Below are 21996 nucleotides of genomic sequence, written 5' to 3' on the forward strand. Positions count from 1 at the left end.
ACCAAGTGCTGTTTTCCAAGGTATAATATATTCCTAATATTCCTCAAAATGAAACAACACAACTAGAGAACACTTAATGTAAATGTGCTTGTGTGTTACATAACCCCGATTTATTTAATGCAAGCAAAGCGTAAGTCAAAGTTTCCAAAGTCCCTGGTGTTCAATACTCAGACCCTGTGTGCTGGCTCCTTCAAATCGTTGAAGACAACAACATACACACACATACTTCCTGTTGGCTTACACTTATGAATGCGCGCCAACTCCGTAGATAGGATGAAGCGTTGCCATGACGTTCAAGACTAATTCAATTATATGCATCACCACTTCAATACACATACAGAATAAGTTTATTGTGAGAAATAACAAGCAAGAAAAATGCTATTAAGTCAAGTGTGAATAAAGTTTTAAATAGTAAAAAGGGCTTTTGAAAAATGAATCAAAAAAGGACTTCTAAAGTCAAGGCACACTTAATCCATGTACTGTAAATTAGTTTTTTTTCATGTTAAATCTACTGAATAAATAAAAATATATCACGGTTTGGTAGCACGCGCTGTATGAACAAGTATTGGTGAGAAGTGAAGGATGATAACAATATGATAAATGATGTGATGATACGTAGAAAATGTGTAAACATTCATCTTGTGTCATAAAAGTGTCTTTCTACTACAACATGATATATTCCACCATCATGTTGAGGTTACAGCTTAAGAATTGACTGTATTGCTCCACTGTTTTCCCCGCAAAAATGTCACCATAATCTCAACCAACAGTTGACAATAGGGGGTGGTTGATAGGCCATAACCATGGTAATGTCAATCCTGAGTCCAAGCTAGGGTGATCCCATGGTAATGTCAACCCAGAGCTGATGATAGGACAATACCATGGTAACATCAACCCTGATTCACGATAGGGTGTTACCATGGTAACTTTACTCCAGAGCTGTTGCTAGGGCATCACCATGGTAATGTCAAACCAATGCAGTTGATAGGGAATTACCTTGGTAACGTCAACCCAGAGTCGACAATGGGATGTTACAATGGTAACCAGAACCCAGAGTTCATGATGGGGCGTAACCATGGCAACTTCAACTGACCACATTCTGTGATGCAATAACGTCCTTTGAGTTTGATATTAAAAAAATCATAAATAATGTAATGATTCATACTAAGTCAGTGAATACTATTAAATGGGTTAAACACATTCTGCTCCATTCCCACACACCTGTGTTGTGCTACAATCTCGACACCTGTGTTGGTTTTGTGGTGGGACAAGCATATTTTACTGCTGATGTGGCTGGTCAATTAGGCTACTGTTGTGATTATATTAAGTAGGGGAAGTTGAGTCATGGCTGGGCAACATTCATTGTCTTCATCATTATTATTATCAAGCAAAGTAATAACAATGATCACTGTGTGTTTAGGGTTATGTAGGTAAGATGTCATGGTAGACCTCATATTTCCCAAGATAAACATGTTTTATTTTCTCTTCTGGTTGAGCTCCTCGTTGGGAATCTAACAGAATGTCTACAAGCTGTCGTTGAGAATAAGTGCCGGTCCGGCTCTCAGAAAACATGGATGATATCTGTACTTTATAGTTGGAAGAGGACCTGGCCACAACCTCTTCCTGAGACTCTCCCGGCTGTCCGGCGAATAGGACGCCGGGGACTGAGTCCTGTGATCAGCAAGGACAGAAGAGGGCCCCCTTGGGGGACATTTCTCATGGCTCCCAGACCCTTGATCTGAGGAAGGGATGTTGTAGCAAAGGATGAGCTTAGACTCGGAACGGCCAGATCTAACCCCGTTTGGCTAGGCATTGATGTCCGACTACGGTCCGAGATTAACCTGTTGGTTGTAGTTGCGTTTGTGGTTGGGTGGATTTAAACTTGTGGATTTGGTTTATTGTAAAGATTCAAAAAGTTAAACAAAACATGTTTCCGAGGTGGATGCCCCGACCTAACTACTTATACGCGGCTTCAGGACGTTGTTGTAACTCAATTTTCTCTCGGTCATTTGAGGTCTTTCATACACTGTCAAATTAAGTCGTTGGAGAAAGAGGTTAATTAATTTGGTTTAATAGGATAGAAAAATATAAGTGCTACTTCCATTTCTTAAGTGGTAGCTATTGTGTGAGGAGATGTAGTGAGTGTTTAGCAGAGAAGGAATATTTTGAATAATAAATTGCATGCGCATTTTTGACTTTGTCTTTAGTGAAAAAGTAGTAGTAGTAGTAGTAGTTTTGCCTTATTTTTACATAAATAAGCATGAATTGATTTTTCTTTAAACCCAATTTAGTTTAAAATAAGTTATTGTATTAAAATATACTTTCAAAACAAGAAATAGGACATCTTTTTTTCAACAAAAGTAGTTTGGCTAAGCTGCTTGTGTGACTGTCTGCCAATACACCGTGCCATGTTTGATGGGGATCTACTGCCATCTAATGGCTGACACAAAATATATATAAAAAAAAGGATTTATTCTGGTTTGTAATTTGCAGCAGGCTAGATTATCTAGAATTATGGATTTCATACTTTAATCGGGATTTATAGGATCCTGGCACCTCAAAGACGGCAAATTAAATATAAATTCAGAAAATAACAAAAATAAAGGAAGGACTTTCAAAACAGTTCAAATATATAAATATTTTTTATTTCAAAATATATTTTACATATTGATAGAAATTATTGAGACCAAAAGTATTTTGATGTTCAGTCTTTGAATGTCTAGTGTCTTAAGTGTTAATTGTTAACGTCTCTCAATCCGTTAACAATAAGAGGCTGTCCAAGAGGTATTACCCTCAGCAGTAATTCTATAATGATATTAAACTATTATATTAACTATTAGGATCCCATGGGATTCCTGTTTTTCCCATGTTCTCATTACCTCTGTATATATAGTATGAAATCGAGCAAATGAATAATCAAATGCAGGATTCCTTCAATGTATCAGGGCCAGACAATATCAGAATTATTTAAAGGGCTCATGTCATGCCACCAGGTGTGGGTGTGATTAGCTGGTACAAGCCGTTCAAAAAAAAGAAAAAAATCATTCCTTCCCTGTGCCATAGTGACAGCACAAGTGGGCATGTCCACCTAGATGTACGCTGGATAGATCAGTCTACTAGCCTCCTCTCCAGCCAATCTCCGCAAGCCTCACTCACCAAAAACCAGTCCTCCTCTTCCGTCTCACCGCCCCTCGACCCCAAAGTACATCTGGAAGACCTCGCAGCAGCCCCTCTCACTCAGGAACTGGTAGAGCAAGCCAAGGTCCATGTGGTTCCCGTGGTTGCCGTGGGGATCGAAGGATGCCTCCTCGAACCCACTGAACTTCCGCAGAGAGGCCACGCCCCCCTCGTCATCTGCCTGGCCCCGCCCCTCCTCCAAGGTCATGTCTTCGCGGTGGCGGATCATGATCTTCTTCCAGGTCAGCACCTTGAGCCTGTGGAGCGCAGGAAGCTATACGTTACCATGGAGACAGGTTGGCCAATGTTGCTGGTTAAGGTTCGAACCCAGGTTCGAACCCCAAAAGCCTGCAGCCTAACCTGTATGCATCCTTGAGTGGACTGCTCCTTAATGACATGGATCTGAATCCACTGTTAGTCGCTTTTGATGAAAATGTCTTCTAAATTAGTTAATAGTTAATAACTAATGGTATAAGATGTATCTTATAGTTAGGCCAGTGTGTTCTGTGTTATTGCATTTATATTGACCAATTTAACATTAGTGTACAGCTGTGCATGTGTTTGAGAGACATGTGTGACACAGACACACAAATAGACAGACAGACACACACACACACACACCTTGACCAGAACTCCTCACAGGCACCGTGCAGTCCCTCCACGCAGACAATGCCAGGTTTCCCGGGCATGCTGAAGCCAGAGAGACCCAACTCCTTGGACCACTCCAGGATGTTCTTCCTCTTGCTCTTGTTGTAGATGTGGTGGCTGTAGATCCACAGCCGGCTGAACACCTCCACCCCGCCGGTCACCGCCACTGTAGAAGAGGAGGAGGTGGTGTGGTCGACATAGTGCTGGGCGTTGTCCTTCAGCCACTCCACGGCCGTCAGGACACACACCTCCCCTCTGCAGTTCTCCCGAAGGTAGACTGTAAGGTCCGCTTGGAGACGTGTCTGTTGGGCCCTGTTGAGATCTGTACACCTGGAGCAGCAGTACCACAAAAACAGACATTAGAAGATTATAATTTATCTGAGAAGTAAAATAGTCAACGCACAGTTGTCTAGTTACTACTTAGTTATATAGGATGAATCCAAAAATTGACAGTGAATGTATATTTTAGATACCATACCCCCCCCCCCTTTAGCCCTAGAGAAGTTAATCATTATAATTGATTTACTTACCGAACATTAATTTCTGGCAATACTTTAGGATAATCGAATGGAAAAGTGCAGGACAACGTGAGGTCAACCTAAGTAAAAGGAAAATAAGACACTTCAATCATCGTTCTTCAGACACAGAGGAGACTGTTAAACCAATACGATGATGTCGGGTCGTATTTACCCCACCGTGGCAGGACGTGCCTACCCGCTGTCTCAAGAGGAACTGGGGTCTGGAGGGATGAGGGGGAGCGTCGCTGCATGGACTCTCCACGGACTCCCGCAGCTCCGCTAGAGCCGCCTGATCCGTGATCTCGAACTCGCTATCTGTCGGAAACATGCTCGACAGCAACTCTATCTCTGCGAGTTGGGACTCTGCCCACTCCAACCGAGACATGGTGCGACCGATGAAATGGACTTTTATGGGGTTTTGCGGTCCAACTCACTATTACTGCCCACTTCTTTAAACATTGAAATATATTATCTCGTTATACATTTCTAACATAACACGTACTCTACTACTACTTCATAATGCTACTATTGTCCTGCAAAGAAATATACAAAACGTTAATTTGCCTGTATTAACGTAACGTTAGCAAAAACGTGTAGAAATGTTACACGTTTGTTGGGAACCTTTCGCATATTCCATATTTCCACCCGGATTCATTGTCTAGATTTCCACACGGATTGTTTCCTTTTGTTGTTCATTATTTAGATGCATCTTTAATACAATTATTATTATTATTATTTGTTTTTAAACGCTAACTTTATACAAAGGAATGTGACCAGAAACGAAGATAAATAACGATAAGGAATGCCGTTATATCCTAAACCCTTACATCAGTCCACCCGGACTGTTTTCGACGGAACACACTGGACATCACACCGGAACTCGTCACGGCGGATGTAGTCCAAGAGTCGCACACAGAGCGGTAGATCCTGCAGCCTTCACATGCTCACCGCTTCTTTTCTCTCGATAACAACTACAGGTATCATTTTGTCATCTTCCTTTTATTCCTCTTCTTCCCTGGCTTTGTTTCATCGGCACTTTGGTTAAGATTAACATTTTGAATTGTTGGAGTAGTTGAACGAGTTATTCCAGATTGTAGGACGAGGGAGACCTGCTGCCAGCTGTGAAATCAGAGCAAACATCAAAAGGATTTATCATCAGAATGAATGAGGATTCGGGAAGTAACGTAACAGTCATAGCTTATAGTTGCGATGGTTTTATTTTCAAGTTGTCAGCCAGGGGGTAAGGTGCTTTGGCACATATACACGTCACTTTCATTTTCATTGTGTTTCCTTCTTCTTCAAATCTCTTACATTTTCTGAAGGTGGAAATGGGAAAGAAACGCGTTAAAGACCGAGCCTCCCGCGAGGAGGACGACATTGAATTGACAGGTAACTACGAAGTACCACCGTCATCCTGATTTACACATCACTAGTATGGTTGCCATGTCATCGCTATGCTGGTAGATGGATACTAGATTCCTCCTTGTGGCTTAACGATGTCTGTACCTTGATGTACAGCTCCATCATGCAGTCACATTCGGAAGGGGATTGACAGCAGTTTTATGAAGAAACCCAGTGGGGACATTGACTGGAACGCTTGTCAAGGCTGTAAAGAGCAGACAACGGAACCACAGGAGCCCACAGAAGACCCACCGGACCCACCCGCAGTGTGGATGTGCCTGAAATGTGGACACAGGGTGAGAACAGCAGTTTGATTTACATTTAGACATTCTGTCATTTAGCAGATGCTTTTATTGAAAGTGACTCACAATTGAGGTTGAGAACCATCAAGGTATACAATCAATATTGATATTAGCTAGCTACAACAAAAAACTGCTGCACGACCAAGTTTCATAACGACTATATAGACTGCACTGCACTGTCTTGTGTACGTCGTATTTTTGATTCCTATTCTCAGTGTAAAGGAATCAAAAACACGCTATTTAAACTATTTAATTTATTTAATTGGGGGTAGTTCAACAAACGTCCACAAGTTAGCCGTGTTTATTCAAGCTTACCATTGACCAGTGTTCTGAGTTACCGTCTTTTGTGACTAACTGTTAAACATCCTCCCTATACCCCCCTCCCACCCAGGGTTGTGGTCGCCTGTCGGAGAGCAAGCACGCGCTCAAACATTACGAGACCCCCCGCTCGGACCCCCACTTCCTGGTGCTCAGCATGGATGCCTGGGTCGTGTGGTAAGGGAGCGCTAAAGCACATTACTTTCATAAAGGACAAATTATACTTCTGCGCATGGGTCTATATGTCACAGGCGTAGCCCGTAGAGCCCCTTGCTGAAGGTTACGTTCAGCTCTTCAAAAGGTCTCAACTACAGGTCAGGGCATCTGATAGCCCGCTTTGTCTTTCCTACGTCCTGGTTTTTACCTTTTTCTTCTTCATTTTTCAGAGACCAGTTGAGACGGTTCTCAACCCTCTTATGTTCATTTATATCAACAGCTAATTTTCCCATGATAAAGATCAACATTTGTCGCTGGATTAATGGCTATTCATTTATTTAATCATATCAACTTTTATTTTCTGGCACCAATTAAAGGTTGGAGTCTTGAGGTCTTACACTCAGTCACTGGCGCAAAACCATGTGTGAAAGCACCGGTAGACCCACGGCGGAAACACACAAGTGTAATTTTGTCCTACATCCGTAATAGGTTCCATCACATTATGCTAAGTAAACAGTGTGTGTTTGTTTGCAGGTGTTACATCTGTGACGACGAGGTCCACTACTCCAAAACGGGGCAGCTGGCTCAGCTGGTGACCAGCATTAAGAAGCAAGCGTTGTCAGACCCCAAGTGGAAGACTCCACAGCGGAGTGAGTCCCCTGGTCCTGTGTCTGTATTATAAATGATACGTAGTCGTGTGTGTGTGTGTGTGTGTGGTTATAGCCAGTATAGAGACAGGGTTGTCTCAAGACTGCCCCTACTCCTTACCATACCGCACTACCACTCTGTTTGTCATGCTCCTGCATAGTGTGTCTCAATTTGAGTGACCTTTGATACTATTATAGTAAATTTTAATCAAAGCATCTCCAGAATGTCTTAAACAACCAAACAAAGTAATGTTCTCCCTCTTGCCTTCCCCATAGAGGCCAAGGTAGAGGCCAGTTCTGAAAAGGAGATTCATATAAAGGAGGAGAACAAGGAGAACGTAAAGAGAAGCGCTAAGGAGAACGCGGGGAAGCCATCCAAGTCAAGCCCAGCTGAGACCAACGCCGTCGCAGTTAAAGGCCTCAGTAACCTAGGCAACACGTGCTTCTTTAATGCCGTCATTCAGGTCAGAATGTATATTCTATATAGTCAAGTTAAGTCAAGTCACTTTTATTTATATAGCACATTTAAATACAACAGGAGTTGACCCAAAGCGCATTGACAGAAGTCAGGGTTTGGGCAGGGCAGTATATATATATATACGTATATATAGTCTGTATATAGTCTGATCTCCCTTTGAAATCAGGGTCCAGAGACTTAATTATCTTAATAATATCTAAATAGGATGTACCTTATTATTGCTTGATAGGAGATTAGGGAAAAATAATTTATTATTATTGAATTACTTTCTCTGAAATAATAGGTTCACAACTAGGGTCACCTTTTTCTGCCGCTGTAAGTGAGGGAAAATGATTTTGACTTGAGTGGTTGGTCTAATTGCTTTTGTATGTAATGTTACATGAATGGTTAACTGTGGTTGTCCTCTCCAGAACCTCTCCCAGACCCAGCTGCTGAGGAAGGTTCTCAACCAGCTGACGGAGAACAAGAGCAGCTTGAAGATCACTCCTACAGCTTCCTCCCATCTGGTGGGTCCACCCTTAACTAGTTAGACACTAGACTCACTATAGAACAGGATGGATTATTGGTTTGGAGCCTCTTGCTCAAGGATGCCTACAGGTAGACTGTAGACATTTGGTTGTAACGCCAGAACATTTCAGCTGGGTGTTAAACTCCCTAACCACACATTAAGGCAGGCCATACAGAGATTTTTTGTAATATTGTTTGTTCACTCCAGGCCCCTATGGAGGTGCATCTGGACACCCCTGGCTCCCTCACCCTGGCTATGTCCCACCTGCTCAACGAGATCACGGAGTGCAAGAAGGGCGTGGTCACACCCAAGGAACTCTTTTCACAAGTCTGCAAAAAGTGAGTGGAGAAGAACTGAGAGCTTATGGTCCCTGCGAAAAAGTAGTGCTTGAAAGGGGTTTTATGTGTTTTATGTAGGCCATCTTGTAGCAGCAGGTGGCATGTAAATTAGCCATTACAAACCATATCAAAATCGGACCTTCACTATATAAAAAAATAGATAATACTGTTTAAATCTTGGATGGAAAATTAGGGATTTTATTAAATAAATTATATTCTCTGTATATATTCTGTTATATCTCATATTAATAAAAAATAAAAACAGAAGAACATTAATGTGTGAGAAAATGAGAGGTTTTTGGGTGTCTTGACAAACGCTACATAAATGCAATGACTTATTGTTAGTAGATATGAAGGCCTGAAGTCCATGTTCTTACTGTGGTCCTGTGACGTCTCTCCTCCTCCAGGGCGGCTCGCTTCAAGGGCTTCCAGCAGCAGGACAGCCAGGAGCTGCTCCGCTACCTCCTGGACGGGATGAGAGCTGAGGAGACCAAGGTACTTCCTCCCGCTCCTCAGCCTCCTCCTTCTCTAAGACATGTCCCTCCTCCTCCTCCTAAGACAAATCTCCTCCACAAACCATGTCAGATTTCAAAGAGCTCTGTACGGTTCGAACCGAGGCTTGGGCTCAATCGAATGATTATATAAGAGGATATATTAATAAAAAGTTTGCGTAATAGCGTGTCATTTCAATGAGAACTAGGAGGTGTGGCATGACAATGTGTGAAGAGGGTCATTTGTGTTCAATGCCTAAGAGTTGGCAGCTCTGTTGGTCTGAATATTTTGTGTTTTTCGCAGAGAGTGACTACTGGGATATCGGATAACTTGAAACAGTCTGGAAAAAGCATAGATGCAGACCAGTCCAAAAGCACCATTAAAGGTAAACCTCTTTAAACTACACCTCGTAACAAGCCATTTGATGTCTAGATTAATCAATATTTGTTGTGTGTGGTGAAGTTGTGTTGTGACTTTTGAATTCATCTGATTCCAGAGTACGAGAAAAATGGCCTCCCTAAAAACTTTGTGGATCAGGTGTTTGGTGGCGAACTCACCAGCACCGTCATGTGTCAACAGTGCAAAACGGTATGTAATAGTTTGAGCAGTGTTGGGCAAGCTAGTTGAAAGTGTGGTGAATTAGAATACAACAATGTTACCACCACACTACCCAGAAATGTAGTTAAACTAGTAGCGTCAATACTTGTAGGGACGCTACTGCACAACACTAGTAGAAACACAAGACCCTATTGGACAATGGGGACTGTATATTTGTATAAAAACCTGACCTATTACAATACAATGACTTAATGTTTAAATGGATGTTTTGTTCTGTGTTGCTCTAACAGGTGTCACTAGTAACAGAAATGTTTTTGGATCTTTCGCTCCCCGTTGCTGATGAGGTAACACACCCGGCAGGATTCTGTGGTGTTAGGAATTTAATTTATGAGCTTCAAATCGTACCAACACTATAATGCATGAGTGTGCCTTTTAAGTAGCGGTGACCTTTTGCTCAGATATATAACATGCAAGCCACGTCATAATGCTTTCAGTTTCTAAATTATGTTTTATGCTGATCTTGCATTTATCACTCTGTTCTTACTTTTAATGGCAACTAGATGGCAGTATTTCATCTAAATAGAGCAGCCAAATGTGTCAGCAAATGGATGGAGCTATTCAGTTGTATACAGTTGATTAGGATTATCAATTGTCATTATCCTTAAAATCATGTCATCATTTAATTTTGATTACATTTATTTATTAAACATCTATTTGATGCAGGTTTTGTTAATGTTGCACTTATATACATTTATATAAATGTATTTGTGAAGGCGTACAGGAAAAAGAGCCAGAAGAAGGTGGTCCCAAAGGCGCGGGACTCGAGCCAGGAGGACCGGGTCAGCCCGGCTCTGGACGACACCAGCGATGACGGCCTCTCCGGTACCGGCAGCAAGTACCAGCAGAAGAAGGCCAAGAAGCAGGCCAAGAAACAAGCCAAGGTAGGCTAGCACGGCCCCCTGGTCATGTTTGTCTTGGTGCCTGTTACTAAGGCCATGTCCACACTAATGTGGATACATTTTAAATGTATGTGTTTTAACCATCCACACTACAGCGTTTTTCATCAACCAAATACTGAGATTACGTCAGACTCTCCCAAGTAGATGCACACATTTGAATTGCTGGTTTTGTGTTGTAGTGTTGGGTAAATGCACAACGCACGCTAAATGTAATCACCAAAGTGCATCCATAGTGTGGATGCACTATTGACACGTACATACATTTAGCCAGCATAATGTGTGACTAAGACCAAGATTACCAGAGGGTAGATGACATTCGTTCCTTCCTCCTGTACAACCAGAATCAACGGCGACAGCAGAAGCAGGAGGGGAAGCCCACGCTGGACAGTCTGGTGCCGGGCAGTGCGGACGAGAGCTCGCAGGAAGACCCCACCGTCCCGACCAGCGGGACCAATGGCGAGGAAGGAGCTCCGGAAGACGCCGTGATGAACGGCGACACAGCCGTCACCTCCCTAGAGACGTCCGTCACACAAAATGGCGAAGAGCGGCAGGAAGTGGCCTTGACCGACCCGGAAGGGATTGCACCCAAACAGGAAGTGGTTACGTCCCACCAGGAAATGGCTGCTACCAACCGGGAAGTGGTTGCAGCCAACCTGGAAATGGATGCCACCAACCAGGAGGTTGTTGCTGCCAAACAGGAAGGGATTGCAGCTAAACGGGAAGGGGTTGCAGCCGAACAGAAAGGGGTTGCAGTCGAACAGGAAGCCATTCCAGCTGACCAGGAAGTGGCTCCGGCCGACCAGGGAGTGGATCCAGGAGAGGAGTCGGTCGCCGATGGCAACTGTTGTACCGCCTTGGCAGAGAACGGCGCCGGGGAAGAATCAAAGATGTCCGACAACATTGACGTAAACGGGGATGAGGATGAGGATGAGGAAGAGGAGGACGAGGAGGACATAGCCGAGGGAATGGAAAGCATGTCTCTGAACGAGGCTTTCCTGGACGGGGGGGAGGAGGATGGTGTGGGGGCGGAGTCCGGTGCCGTGGGCGGGGCTAAGGAGTACACGGTGGTGAACCAGGACCCGGCGCTGGCTTTTGAGACGCTGGCGAAGCGGGTGGGGCCGGAGAGGCAGGAGTGCTCGGTCCTGTCATCCCTCTTCCACTTCACTGAGGTCGAGCATCTGACCCACAACAACAGTCTGTTGTGTGTCGCCTGCACCCGGCGACAAGGTGAATAAAGGCTTACTTGTTACATACATCGTTGGTTTTTTTACACGTAGGGTGTGTGTGTGTGTGTTAAAGCTGTTGTGAACTTGTTAAAGTTTTGTCAAGCGTCCAGTAGGGATGAGCGATTAATCAAATTTGTATCGCAATTTCGATTTCAGTGTGAAACGATCACCAAACTAATATAATCGAGTTGAAACGATTACATTTTTTTTTTTTTTTGGATTATATGTACAGCTGGATTAATATCTGGACTTTATTTTCTATTTGACCATTTTGTGTATATTTTTAAGGGGAAATTTCGAAGTTCTCATTTACAAAGTGTTTTTTTTTGAGAGAGAAATTATGAATAAATGCATCATGTTTTCAAACTCAAAAATAATTGTTTGAATAATCGAGATTTCAATATTGACCAAAATAATCGTGATTATGATTTTTTCCATAATCAAGCAGCCCTAGCGTCCAGCACATTGTGCGCGTGCCTGAGTGTGCACCTGCATTGTAACATTTCCAATCCAAATGCTTTGACCGGATGAAAACTGCTTGTTCCCGTCTGGGCGGAGGTTCACCTTTCTTCTCTCCATGCGTAGGCTCCCAGAAGAAGGTCTACACAGACGGTCTGAAGCAGATGTTGATCTCCACTCCTCCTTCCGTCCTCACGCTGCATCTCAAGAGGTTCCAGCAGGTAGGACACCTTTATGAGAACCAAGTACTGTAGCATCTCCTTTATGAGAACCAAGCACTGTAGCGCCTCCTTTATGAGAACCAAGTACTGTAGCATCTCCTTTATGAGAACCAAGCACTGTAGCGCCTCCTTTATGAGAACCAAGTACTGTAGCGTCTCCTTTATTAGAACCAATGAAAGTGAATAAGATACCATCTAATGTTGTGTCCAGGTGGGCTACAGCGTCTGCAAGGTGAACCGCCACGTCCAGTTCCCCCAGGTGCTGGACCTGGCTCCGTACTGCACTGCAACATGCAAGGTAAACGTTGAGGGGAAACATTGATTTTAAAATGTCGCCCACCAAATAATGTGTCATGTTTGTTGAAGTTACATTCGACAGGTTGGGTCCAATAGAATACTTCAAACTCTAAATGAATGATAATGCTAAACAGTTTGCTATTCATTTTAACAGACAGATTTCATGGATAATGAATTACCGTGAATATATGTGTTTAGATACATGTTGTCAAGGTGCAGGTAGGGGTTAGGGCCCTTGATCAAGGATGCCTACAGGTGGACTGTGGGGCATCGAACCCAGACCCATTCGGCAGGGAGTCCCGACACCCTCACCACTAGACTAAGCGGCCATCTCTGACTTCCCTCCACCAGAATGTTCCGGAGGGGGAGTCCAAGGTGCTGTACAGTCTGTATGGTATCGTGGAACACAGCGGTACCATGCGGTCCGGTCACTACACGGCGTACGTCAAGGCCCGGCCCGCCTGCCACTCCACAAACGGACTCCCAGCATCGGGTAAGACCCCTGTTACGGTCCCCTTAGTCCCGCATACACACGGTTATACAGGCTTCATTCATGTCGCATGGACTAGATACTCGAGACACTGAGACACTTTAGACTGTTATGTATACATACTCTTCATAAAGCCTACCTGAACGGTTGATAAGGTCAAGATAACTTGGTAGTTCATTTATCCTATGCAGGACATTTTAGTGCCACAGCAGCAAGAACAGGAGGGTACTAGAATAAAAGCTTTTGTTGTATATAATCTAAATTTAGTGTTTGAACATGTTCCATGTGTTGTTGTGTGTGTGTGTGTGTGTGTTCATGTGCTGATGTGTTATAGTGTAATTGCAGCTCTGCAGGACAACGTAAATGGAATGTGAATTCATTCGTAAATGTGAGTCGGACAGTAACCGGGCTCCTGTCTCTCCTCACCCAGCCGAGCCGCTCCAGGCCCCGCGGGGTACCTGGTTCCACGCCAGCGACAGCAGCGTGCAGCCGGTGACTGAGAGCAAGGCCCAGGGCTCGCAGGCCTACCTTCTGTTCTACGAGAGGATGTCCTCCTGACCTTGGACTCCCTGACCCCCTGACCCCGACACTAGCCCCACCCTCTCAGGGAACAACAACACCACCACCACCACCACCACCACCGTCGCTGCTGCTTCAGATCTACAACAAAAACTCGGATCTGATCTGAAATACTGCTGGTGTGTGGACCACTGCGGACTATGAACCATTTCATTGTCAAGAAACAAAAAACATGCCTTTTTTTTCTCAGTTTTCTATCTTCTCTACCGTAACATCTCTTGGGACAAGCAACACCAGAGCGGTCCATAAACCCATTTCAGTCTTTATTAAGAGTTTTTTTTTTTAACTAATAATGGTTATAGAATAATGGATCATTAATGGAAATAAAATTGCCAGTTTAAAATGGATACCTCTATTTTAACATAGTTGTGTAGCCTATTGCTACACGACTGCAGTTTGTGCTTTAAATATTATATGAATGGAAAGAAAACATGAATTTGCAATAGCAGGCAGTATTAAGAATACTATATTACTTTTTTTCTTTGCCAGTGGCATGTCAGCAAGATAATCTGTCTGCATTACGCCTGCATATGATGGCTAAGTATGAGGATGGTTGGAATTGACCAGTTGAGCTGCTAATGTTTTTAAGGGAGAAAACTTTAATCAAACCGATGCCAACAATACCCAAAAGACTATTATTCATTGATTATGTATTAATAACATGAGATGCAGTTGACCCCAACGCTGACTGACTTAAATATATATATGGATACAATAAAAAAAAAACAGTAATTAATAAATGGGGATTATTAGACACATGGAAAAGACCCAAACTAAAACATGTATTTAAAGAATGTGTTGTAGCCTAATAATTACAAACCTATTTGTATGGAGTACTTATACCTGGTTCTTTTTAAACTGGTGTCCATTATTAATAAACGGTTGGTCGAAAAATGAAAAATACTTTTGGTCACATTCCTTTGCACTACTATTGCAAAGAGCGTCATTGCGCCTGCGTCCTGCGTAGAGAAGCAGCCCTTCCTGGTCACATGACATGGGTGGCTGAAAAGACGTCCGTGGTCGCTGATTGTTGACAATATCATACTTTTCAGATGGCAGGTCAGTGATTCATATTTTGTATCTTAAAATTAATAATTTGCCATGTTATTTTAATCACAAGGGAGATCATTTTAAGAGCCAGCTGCCGACAGATGTTTCTATCTCGTCAGGCCGGATATTTGCTTATTTTTCTACCCTTAACATTATGTATGATTCGAGTACTTTAGTTTGTCGGGACTTAAAGTATGTTGTGTTTGCTGTTGTTATTGTTGTTTTTTAACCGGTATACGTGATAATACTTTTCAGTTATCTAACCATGAGTCAGCATTTATTTGACTGTTTCTCAACTTAGTGTATGATTAACTTATTACTATTTTAGACCCATGTTGGCAGACGCTTTTATCAAAAGCGACTAATTACATGTGGGGTCGAATTCAGTACCTTTTTAGTTGGGAGTCAAACCACCACCCCACCACTTTAGGTTCCCAATCGTTCATTACAACCACTCAATCCAGCCATTTAAATCAAGTCATTGTGAGGTCGAACATTTACACTTAAATTTTACAGCGCACTCTATTAGGCAAGCACGTGACTCCTTCAGAGGAAAGGGTGAATTTGCAGAAGTCAACTTTCAGGGTAAATTTCAAGTTTCAAAAGTGACAAATACATATATAACCGTGTCTATATATATTGTTACACTTACCTATTAGTAACCTTATCCACTGCGTAAAGTACTTTATAAATACATTTAATTATTATATAATGTGACAATATATATTTCATTATTAATATATGATTATGATTATACAGAAAACTAGTCTGTCTGCAGTTTAAGGCTTTTGAGCACTCATCAATTTATCAGCAATTTTTATTCATGTGTGAATGTCCAACATCTATTTGTATTCAAAGAGCTCCAAAGTTAACCATATAGATGAAACAATGAGGCTAACCAAAATGTTTAGGAGTATATTAGATAACACAATTCAGTATTGCCTCTGATATCTCTGTGTTAGGCTGGGGTTAGAGTCTGGTTTAGCTCCAGGGACTGAGGATTTGGACTTGGCCCATTTTGATTCTAAGGTGAAATGATCTTAAACGTCCACAATGATCTGAGTGCAGAGACATGCTATGTCTTCTCGAAACAAGGCCTGTATTCGATTAGGCTGTAGTTCCACAGGATTTCTATGCATAATAGATTTTGGATAGGGGGATAGCTTGTTCCAGTCATATCTTCATGACTTGGGTGGAAAGAGGATGTTTCTTTTTCATATTATTTACTACTAAACTCTCATCGTGAAAGTCATCCATCATTGGAATGTTGAACCCCACCATGTTTTGAAGAAGATAGTGTACCAACTTTGCTCTTTGACTACCAGCTTAAAGGTCCTGCATTCACACCTTAATGTCCCGCAGCCTAACCTTTCCTCATCCTCGAGCCACGTGACGTACCCCAACTGCTCCTCAATGAAATGTGTCTGAATCCTCTGGAGGTTTCCATGTGTTAAATCGTCTGCCGTCCCCCAAACCCAGGCTGAGTCCCCGAGAGTCATGTCTCTCCCAGCCCCTCGCTCCACCTCAGGGTTCACCTTCGAGTCGGCCGTGCACGCCGCCCACGTCCTGCGCCGTCTGGACGAGCAGCGGCGGCGGGACGCGCTGTGCGATGTCACCGTGGCGACGGGCGACCAGCACTTCCGCGCGCACGCCGCGGTCCTGGCCTCCTGCAGCGACTTCTTCCACGGGCGCGTCAGCGGTCTGACGGGGAGCCACGCCGTCATCACCCTGCCAGACCAGGTCCGTTGTGTCACGGTTGGATGTGGCCGTGATGTCATGATGATGTCGCCGTGATGTCATGCTTTTTCAAATAGAAGAACACCCCCCAGGCAGAGTATGAGACAGAACCTTTAAAGACAGGTTTATTGAAGGTTTCGTCCTTTAGAATTATAATAGCTATCTCTCACTGCATGAGAGAGAGTTTGGGGCATGTGAAACCCTGCCTAGTGTATGCTTGGGATCCTGGGAAATGTAGTCCCTTAACTTCTATGAAAACTGATTAATACAGTGAGGTCTAACTCCTACGCTAGGGCTGTGAGAAAATATGTGACACGCTTTAGTGTTGACAGTCTTACTTTTTTTAAACTTAACTTTTTATTTGATTCTCGGAAAAAATGGAGATTTCAATTTCTAAGATATTATAAAATGTTCTTTATTAATCCCAGACTATTCACTATCCCAGGATATTAAAGGTTGGTTAAGGAAAATATGTTGTTTTTTTTAACAAAAAATATGTTATGAATACACTGGCATGGTCGCGTCTCTTCATTCACGAGAATGTCTCTCTTTCCCAGGTGACGGCCGAAGGCTTCGAACCTCTGCTCCAGTTTGCCTACACCTCCAAGCTGCTCTTCACCAAAGACAACATCCACGCCATTCACCAGAGCGCCGAAGCCCTGGGCTTCCACAACATGGAGAGCGCCTGCTTCAACTTCCTCCTGCCCAAGTTCTCCTCCAGCAGCCAAACCCCCAGCAAGGAAACCAGGAGGCGAAGATGCTGTCAGAGTAGGCCTCCCGCCCTTGAGTGTGGGATGAAGACTGGCGAAGCGGAGCGAGGCAGCACTGTGCCTTCGGAAGACCCCCGGATCGTGTTTCCATCCCAGTGTCCTCTGAACTCTGAATCTCAGCCCTGCACTGTGGGAGAAAAAGAAGAAGACGCGTTTTGTTTGGAGACCTACAGCCCTCGCATGCCAGAGATTACAGGCGAGGGTGTGTGTCCGTTCCTGTCCCTGCCCTGCCCAGAGGCGGCCGCCACCACAACCGTCACCACCACCACCACCACCACCACCACCACAGAGCCAGATCTACCCTCTCCGTTCTGCCAAAGAGACCTACTGGAACTGGATGGTGATTGCGATGAACACACCCTCGGCTTGCCCCCCTGCAGCCTTCCCTGCCCCATGTCCACCTCCTCCTCTCCCGCCCTGCTTAGTGTGACCCCTGCCGACCTCATGGATCCCGCCGGCGGTCCCACGGGCCCCAACAACCCCAACCAACCCTTGGAGACCATGGGCGCTGAGATCGAGTGCAGCCCCGCCTCTTGTTGCCTCGTCACGGCCGAGACGCACCGTGTGCCCCCCACGGCCGGGCTCCCAGAGCGGGGGCCCCCGGCGGCGGCGGGGTCCGGCGTGGAAGACCGATCCGGGGTGGACGACGTGGGTCTCCCGGAGCCCGCCGCGCTCCCGCCGGGCCTGGACCTGACCCAGGAGGACGTGGTGGCGTGCGGGCAGAGGAGCAGCGTGGAGAGGGAGGTGGCGGAGCACCTGGCGACGGGCTTCTGGCCCCACCTGGACCCGGCGGACCCCGGGGAGCAGGGCACCATGGCCAAGGCGGCCGACTTCCACTGGCTGAAGCAGCTGGACCTGACCTCCAGCACCGGGGACTGCCCCTTCCTCCGAGACCTGGGGGGCGTGGGGGACGTGCCGGGGGACGTGCCCGAGGCCGTGGCCGGTGGAGATAGCCTGTCGCTCTCGGAGAGGAGCCCCTACATGTCCTCGTCTCTGAACTCCGCCGACGACTCGGACGTGGACACGGAGGAGGAGGACAAAGGCGGAGAAGTGGTGGCTGAGGTACCTTGTTTGAGCGCGTGTGGTGTTGTGTTATTGCTGCTTTATAAAATGATATAACCTTCCAGTCCAATAGATGGCACTATTCGATCTACATAGCTATGTTTTGTTTGTAGACAACGGGGTTGGGAGTAGGGCTGATCAGAACTGGGGAGTTTACATCATGAAGGGAGGATGCAGTGACTGTGTCCTCTGCATTGTTATGTTGTGATGGTTCTCTCTGAGTACTCTGAGAATGTTTGACAAACCACTATGACGGTATTCGCATTAGTATCCCTGACTGGAAACTGAAAGTCCCCCTGTGGTCCCTGCAGGTGCAGCTGCCCTTCCCCGTGGACCAGATCTCCCGGCTGAGTCGCAGCGCCTTCCAGCAGCTCCTGCGGCAGCACCAGCTGACCGCCGAGCAGCTGGAGTTCATCCACGACGTCCGGCGTCGCAGCAAGAACCGCGCGGCGGCGCAGCGCTGCAGGAAGAGGAAGTTGGACAGCATCCAGACCCTGGAGGTTGAGATCAGCGCACTGGTAAATACTGTGACATCACACGTGGGGAGTATCCAGCAGTTGGATACATGATGGAGAGATTAGCCTACCGGGCCGTTACACCTGTTGGTAAACCAGAGGGCCATTAAGGTGCTTGCACACGCCGCCCCAAAAAATACAGACACCCTCTATGTGATACATCTTCTATGGCAGGGGTGGGGAACGTACGGCCCGCCAAAGCCTTTCATCCGGCCCGCAGAGGCAAGGGGGAAAAAAAAAAAGTAAAAAAATTATATATATTTTTTAATTAAATAAAATGTTAACAAACCATATAGCCTAGCCTAAAATATATTTATACAAGCATAAGTGACAACTTTTGAACAAAATTAAAAGGTTAATTTCCTTTTTCTTTACTTGAATGTTGAGGGTCACATTGGGGTAGCCTAAACAAGTCGCAGTGTCATTTCTAAATCTAACCATTGACAGCTAGCATGGCATCATGTTCATGTTTTCCAAGAAAGATGGACTGATGATTACTTCTTTGTTGAAGTAAAGGGCAGGCCAGTTTGCCTTGTGTGTGGAGAACCTCCACACACACTCCACACTCGCTACCTGGAACATCATTACAGCACTAAACAACAGGAATTGCAGGGGCAGTTACACAAGGACAAAATAAACACACTTAAGCAAAGTTTGGGTGCCCAACAAGCAGCTTTCACCAGACCAAATTTAGAGAGAGAAAACTTTGTGCATGCAAGATATGTGGTGAGTGAGTTATTTTTATAGGCCTAAAAAAAGTGCGGCCCCCGGAACAAGTTACAAAAATTGATACTTGATGTCAAAAAGGTTCCCCACCCCTGTTCTATGGGATGGTGGCTGAAGTTAGCCAACACGATTCAACACCTCCGCAAAGACGGTACTTCATCTGGCAATAGACAGCAACGCGTAGGCCCACTGGCACGATGTCGGTGTTGGTGATCGTTTGTTCGGGCAGTGTGCAAGCACCCCTCAAGAGTCAACCTAAAGTTGACCATTAGAGGGCGCCAGAGGCTGGTGCCTCTGTTGAAAGCAAACCTATTTCTACAACATACTGCACTCTCTTAGATTTTAAAAGTTTGCGAGTTGTTTTTAAAAGATGTCCTAATGAGTTTTTTGACTTTCAAGATTTCAAATGTTTTAATTATAAACCAATATTTATTTGATCTCAAGCACGTCATTGCACCCCCTGCTGCTATTTTATGTACTACTGCTCCTGTATGGCACTTGAACCTCTGTTCCTCCCCCCCAGCAAGAGGAGAAGAAGCGGATGATGGAGGAGCACGTCCGGCTGGAGCAGGACCTGGGCACGGCCCGACAACACCTCTCCAAATTCTGCAAGAGCGTCAGCGAGCAGTCGGACCCCCAGCAAGACCACCTCCAGCTTCTCGCCAAGGTCTCCACCTCCGACTGCCCTGCGTCTGCCCTCCTCATGAAGCCGGGTCAAGAAGACCCGTTCCCCGACCCGGACCCCCAGGTACTCCTTAGCATCGCGGGGGGCCCTCCACACCCCTCAACGTGGAGCCCTGGCAGCGGGTCGCTCCGAGCCCAGGACCCTCAGGCCTTTAGCTGGGGGACTGAGGAGGAGGAGGAGGAGGCTGCAGGGTCTTCGGAGGCCTGACCCGGTCTCTGGGCCCGGCTGAAACGCTGGTCTTCTGGCTGACGCCCTTTAGACTCGGGGTTCCCTTGAGTCCACAGAGGGGGGCGGTATTTGAAAGGACTCCTCATCCTCCGTCGTGGTGTTCCTGAATCCTGCTTGTTGAGACGGCACTGTATGGACTTTTAGTTGGTCACTTTACTCTGCACAGGGAAGTTTCCCACCACTCGGTTGGTTTTATGCATTTCAGCACAGTTAAAATGCAGAGAACAGTATTATATTTCTGATGTTTTATCTTTATAACGGTTGTGACGTCCTTGTACTTTTCAACGTGCACGTGTGCAAGAGGTTCCCTTTAAAAAGTCTTTGGACATGTTTTAGTAAAACAGTTTCTTCTCTCAGGAAAAGTAGACCACCTCTGAAGAGATTATGGATGCAATTACTGTTAAACCTCTTCCTACTCTTTCTTCACTCTCTCACACTTTCTCTCTCACATGTAAAATGAAAGTTTTTGTACATCAAATCTAACATATATATATAGATGGGAGATCATATTATATGTTGCGTATTTTTATGCCAACCACTTAACATTGTCCAGCATTATCACATAAACCACATTATCATCGATTTTGGATGCAATGTCACAGCTGACAGATTTCTCCTCTGGGTAAATTGAATCTTGGATGTAGCATTTTAAGTATTAATTCTGGGAATTAGATGCAATGCGTTTGAAAAAAGTTGAGTCTAGTTTGAAACGGTTTCAGTGACAAATGTGTTACATTGCATTGCTGTTTAAATATAATTTACTGTAGTTAATGAACTATGTATTAAATGCTTGATATCCAGTATTCTGCTATCCCGATATCGCCAGACCAATTCGCAAATATCTGCAAGAGCAAATAAATCATGAGCTCGCAGATTCGTCTGGTTCCATGGCTAGTATTCTGCCTCTTCGTAATACCTTTAAGTATCAATAAAAGTATTAATATAAAAGAATGACCCTGACACACATCTGGAGGGAAAACCCATGTCAAATGGTTCCTAAACCTCAAACATGATGTCATTGTTTATTAATCAATGACATCATATCAAATGATCTGTAATCACACAAAACCAATGATGATAACATTCTACATAGAGTTTTAATAAATGTTTGGAGCATTTTGGGTGAATATGCTAAAATTATAATTTTTCACGCCTTTGGAGTCGAGGGGAGGTTGGGATGGGGGCTTGAAAGGGTGGTTGTGTGTAGGGTGGGGAATGAGTAGGCTGTCAGAAGGTGGGGGGGACGAGTGGGCTGTCAGAAGGGGGGGGGGGGGGGGGGGGCGAGAGGGTGGGTTTCTGCGACTGGTGTGGTCCGCGAGGAAGGTAGAGAGTGGTGCGGTCTGAGAGGGAGGTGGAGAAAGTTGCGGGGTAGGGTTGAGAGGGTAGTGGCGGGTAGGGGGGGCTGGTAGGGTGGGTGAGGAGAGGAGTGGTGGTGTGTGCAGTATGGCAGC

The 21996-nt window shown here is 44.9% G+C and overlaps 3 protein-coding genes across 4 annotated transcripts; 2 read left to right on the forward strand and 1 right to left on the reverse strand.

Moving 5' to 3' along the window:
* Positions 1 to 2651: 2651 nt before the first annotated feature.
* Positions 2652 to 4939, reverse strand: rwdd2b (RWD domain containing 2B). 2 transcript variants are annotated; one of them, XM_084466475.1, is made up of 4 exons: positions 4540 to 4939; positions 4356 to 4423; positions 3799 to 4155; positions 2652 to 3434 (listed from the first exon to the last, which is right to left on the reverse strand). In XM_084466475.1, exons 1-4 carry the CDS (start codon positions 4726 to 4728, stop codon positions 3182 to 3184), a joined length of 867 nt encoding a protein of 288 aa, XP_084322601.1. In that variant the 5' UTR covers positions 4729 to 4939; the 3' UTR covers positions 2652 to 3181. The 2 variants fall into 2 exon arrangements, with proteins under 2 accessions (XP_084322601.1, XP_084322600.1); XM_084466474.1 differs by having other exon boundaries at positions 4516 to 4939.
* Positions 4940 to 5239: 300 nt separating this feature from the next.
* Positions 5240 to 14661, forward strand: usp16 (ubiquitin specific peptidase 16). The gene is made up of 18 exons (XM_084466492.1): positions 5240 to 5320; positions 5666 to 5732; positions 5862 to 6040; positions 6438 to 6541; positions 7055 to 7170; positions 7444 to 7631; positions 8056 to 8151; positions 8361 to 8491; positions 8899 to 8986; positions 9287 to 9368; positions 9480 to 9571; positions 9832 to 9885; positions 10315 to 10482; positions 10842 to 11727; positions 12312 to 12406; positions 12618 to 12704; positions 13055 to 13196; positions 13624 to 14661. The coding sequence occupies exons 2-18, from the start codon at positions 5672 to 5674 to the stop codon at positions 13749 to 13751; spliced, it is 2697 nt and encodes an 898-aa protein (XP_084322618.1). The 5' UTR covers positions 5240 to 5320; positions 5666 to 5671; the 3' UTR covers positions 13752 to 14661.
* Positions 14662 to 14738: 77 nt separating this feature from the next.
* LOC311342005 (transcription regulator protein BACH1-like) lies at positions 14739 to 21666 on the forward strand. The gene is made up of 5 exons (XM_084466820.1): positions 14739 to 14831; positions 16302 to 16562; positions 17117 to 18391; positions 18703 to 18909; positions 20156 to 21666. The coding sequence occupies exons 2-5, from the start codon at positions 16320 to 16322 to the stop codon at positions 20522 to 20524; spliced, it is 2094 nt and encodes a 697-aa protein (XP_084322946.1). The 5' UTR covers positions 14739 to 14831; positions 16302 to 16319; the 3' UTR covers positions 20525 to 21666.
* The last annotated feature ends 330 nt before the right edge of the window (positions 21667 to 21996 follow it).

This window comes from Micromesistius poutassou (genome assembly GCF_964030765.1).
Source record: "Micromesistius poutassou genome assembly, chromosome: 4".
In the NCBI taxonomy this organism is placed as follows: domain Eukaryota; kingdom Metazoa; phylum Chordata; class Actinopteri; order Gadiformes; family Gadidae; genus Micromesistius; species Micromesistius poutassou.

Excerpts from the sequence above, each read along its gene's own strand:
- rwdd2b (XM_084466474.1), bottom strand. The coding sequence starts at position 4,728 with ATGTCTCGGTTGGAGTGGGCAGAGTCCCAACTCGCAGAGATAGAGTTG. Across the intron at positions 4,424-4,515 it reads GCACGTCCTGCCACGGTGGG|GTTGACCTCACGTTGTCCTG; the intron begins GTAAATACGACC and ends CCTTTTACTTAG. Across the intron at positions 3,435-3,798 it reads TGTGAGGAGTTCTGGTCAAG|GCTCAAGGTGCTGACCTGGA; the intron begins GTGTGTGTGTGT and ends TGCGCTCCACAG.
- usp16 (XM_084466492.1), top strand. The coding sequence starts at position 5,672 with ATGGGAAAGAAACGCGTTAAAGACCGAGCCTCCCGCGAGGAGGACGAC. Across the intron at positions 8,152-8,360 it reads CTACAGCTTCCTCCCATCTG|GCCCCTATGGAGGTGCATCT; the intron begins GTGGGTCCACCC and ends TGTTCACTCCAG. Across the intron at positions 8,492-8,898 it reads TTTTCACAAGTCTGCAAAAA|GGCGGCTCGCTTCAAGGGCT; the intron begins GTGAGTGGAGAA and ends CTCCTCCTCCAG.
- LOC311342005 (XM_084466820.1), top strand. The coding sequence starts at position 16,320 with ATGTCTCTCCCAGCCCCTCGCTCCACCTCAGGGTTCACCTTCGAGTCG. Across the intron at positions 16,563-17,116 it reads TCATCACCCTGCCAGACCAG|GTGACGGCCGAAGGCTTCGA; the intron begins GTCCGTTGTGTC and ends TCTCTTTCCCAG. Across the intron at positions 18,392-18,702 it reads GCGGAGAAGTGGTGGCTGAG|GTGCAGCTGCCCTTCCCCGT; the intron begins GTACCTTGTTTG and ends TGGTCCCTGCAG.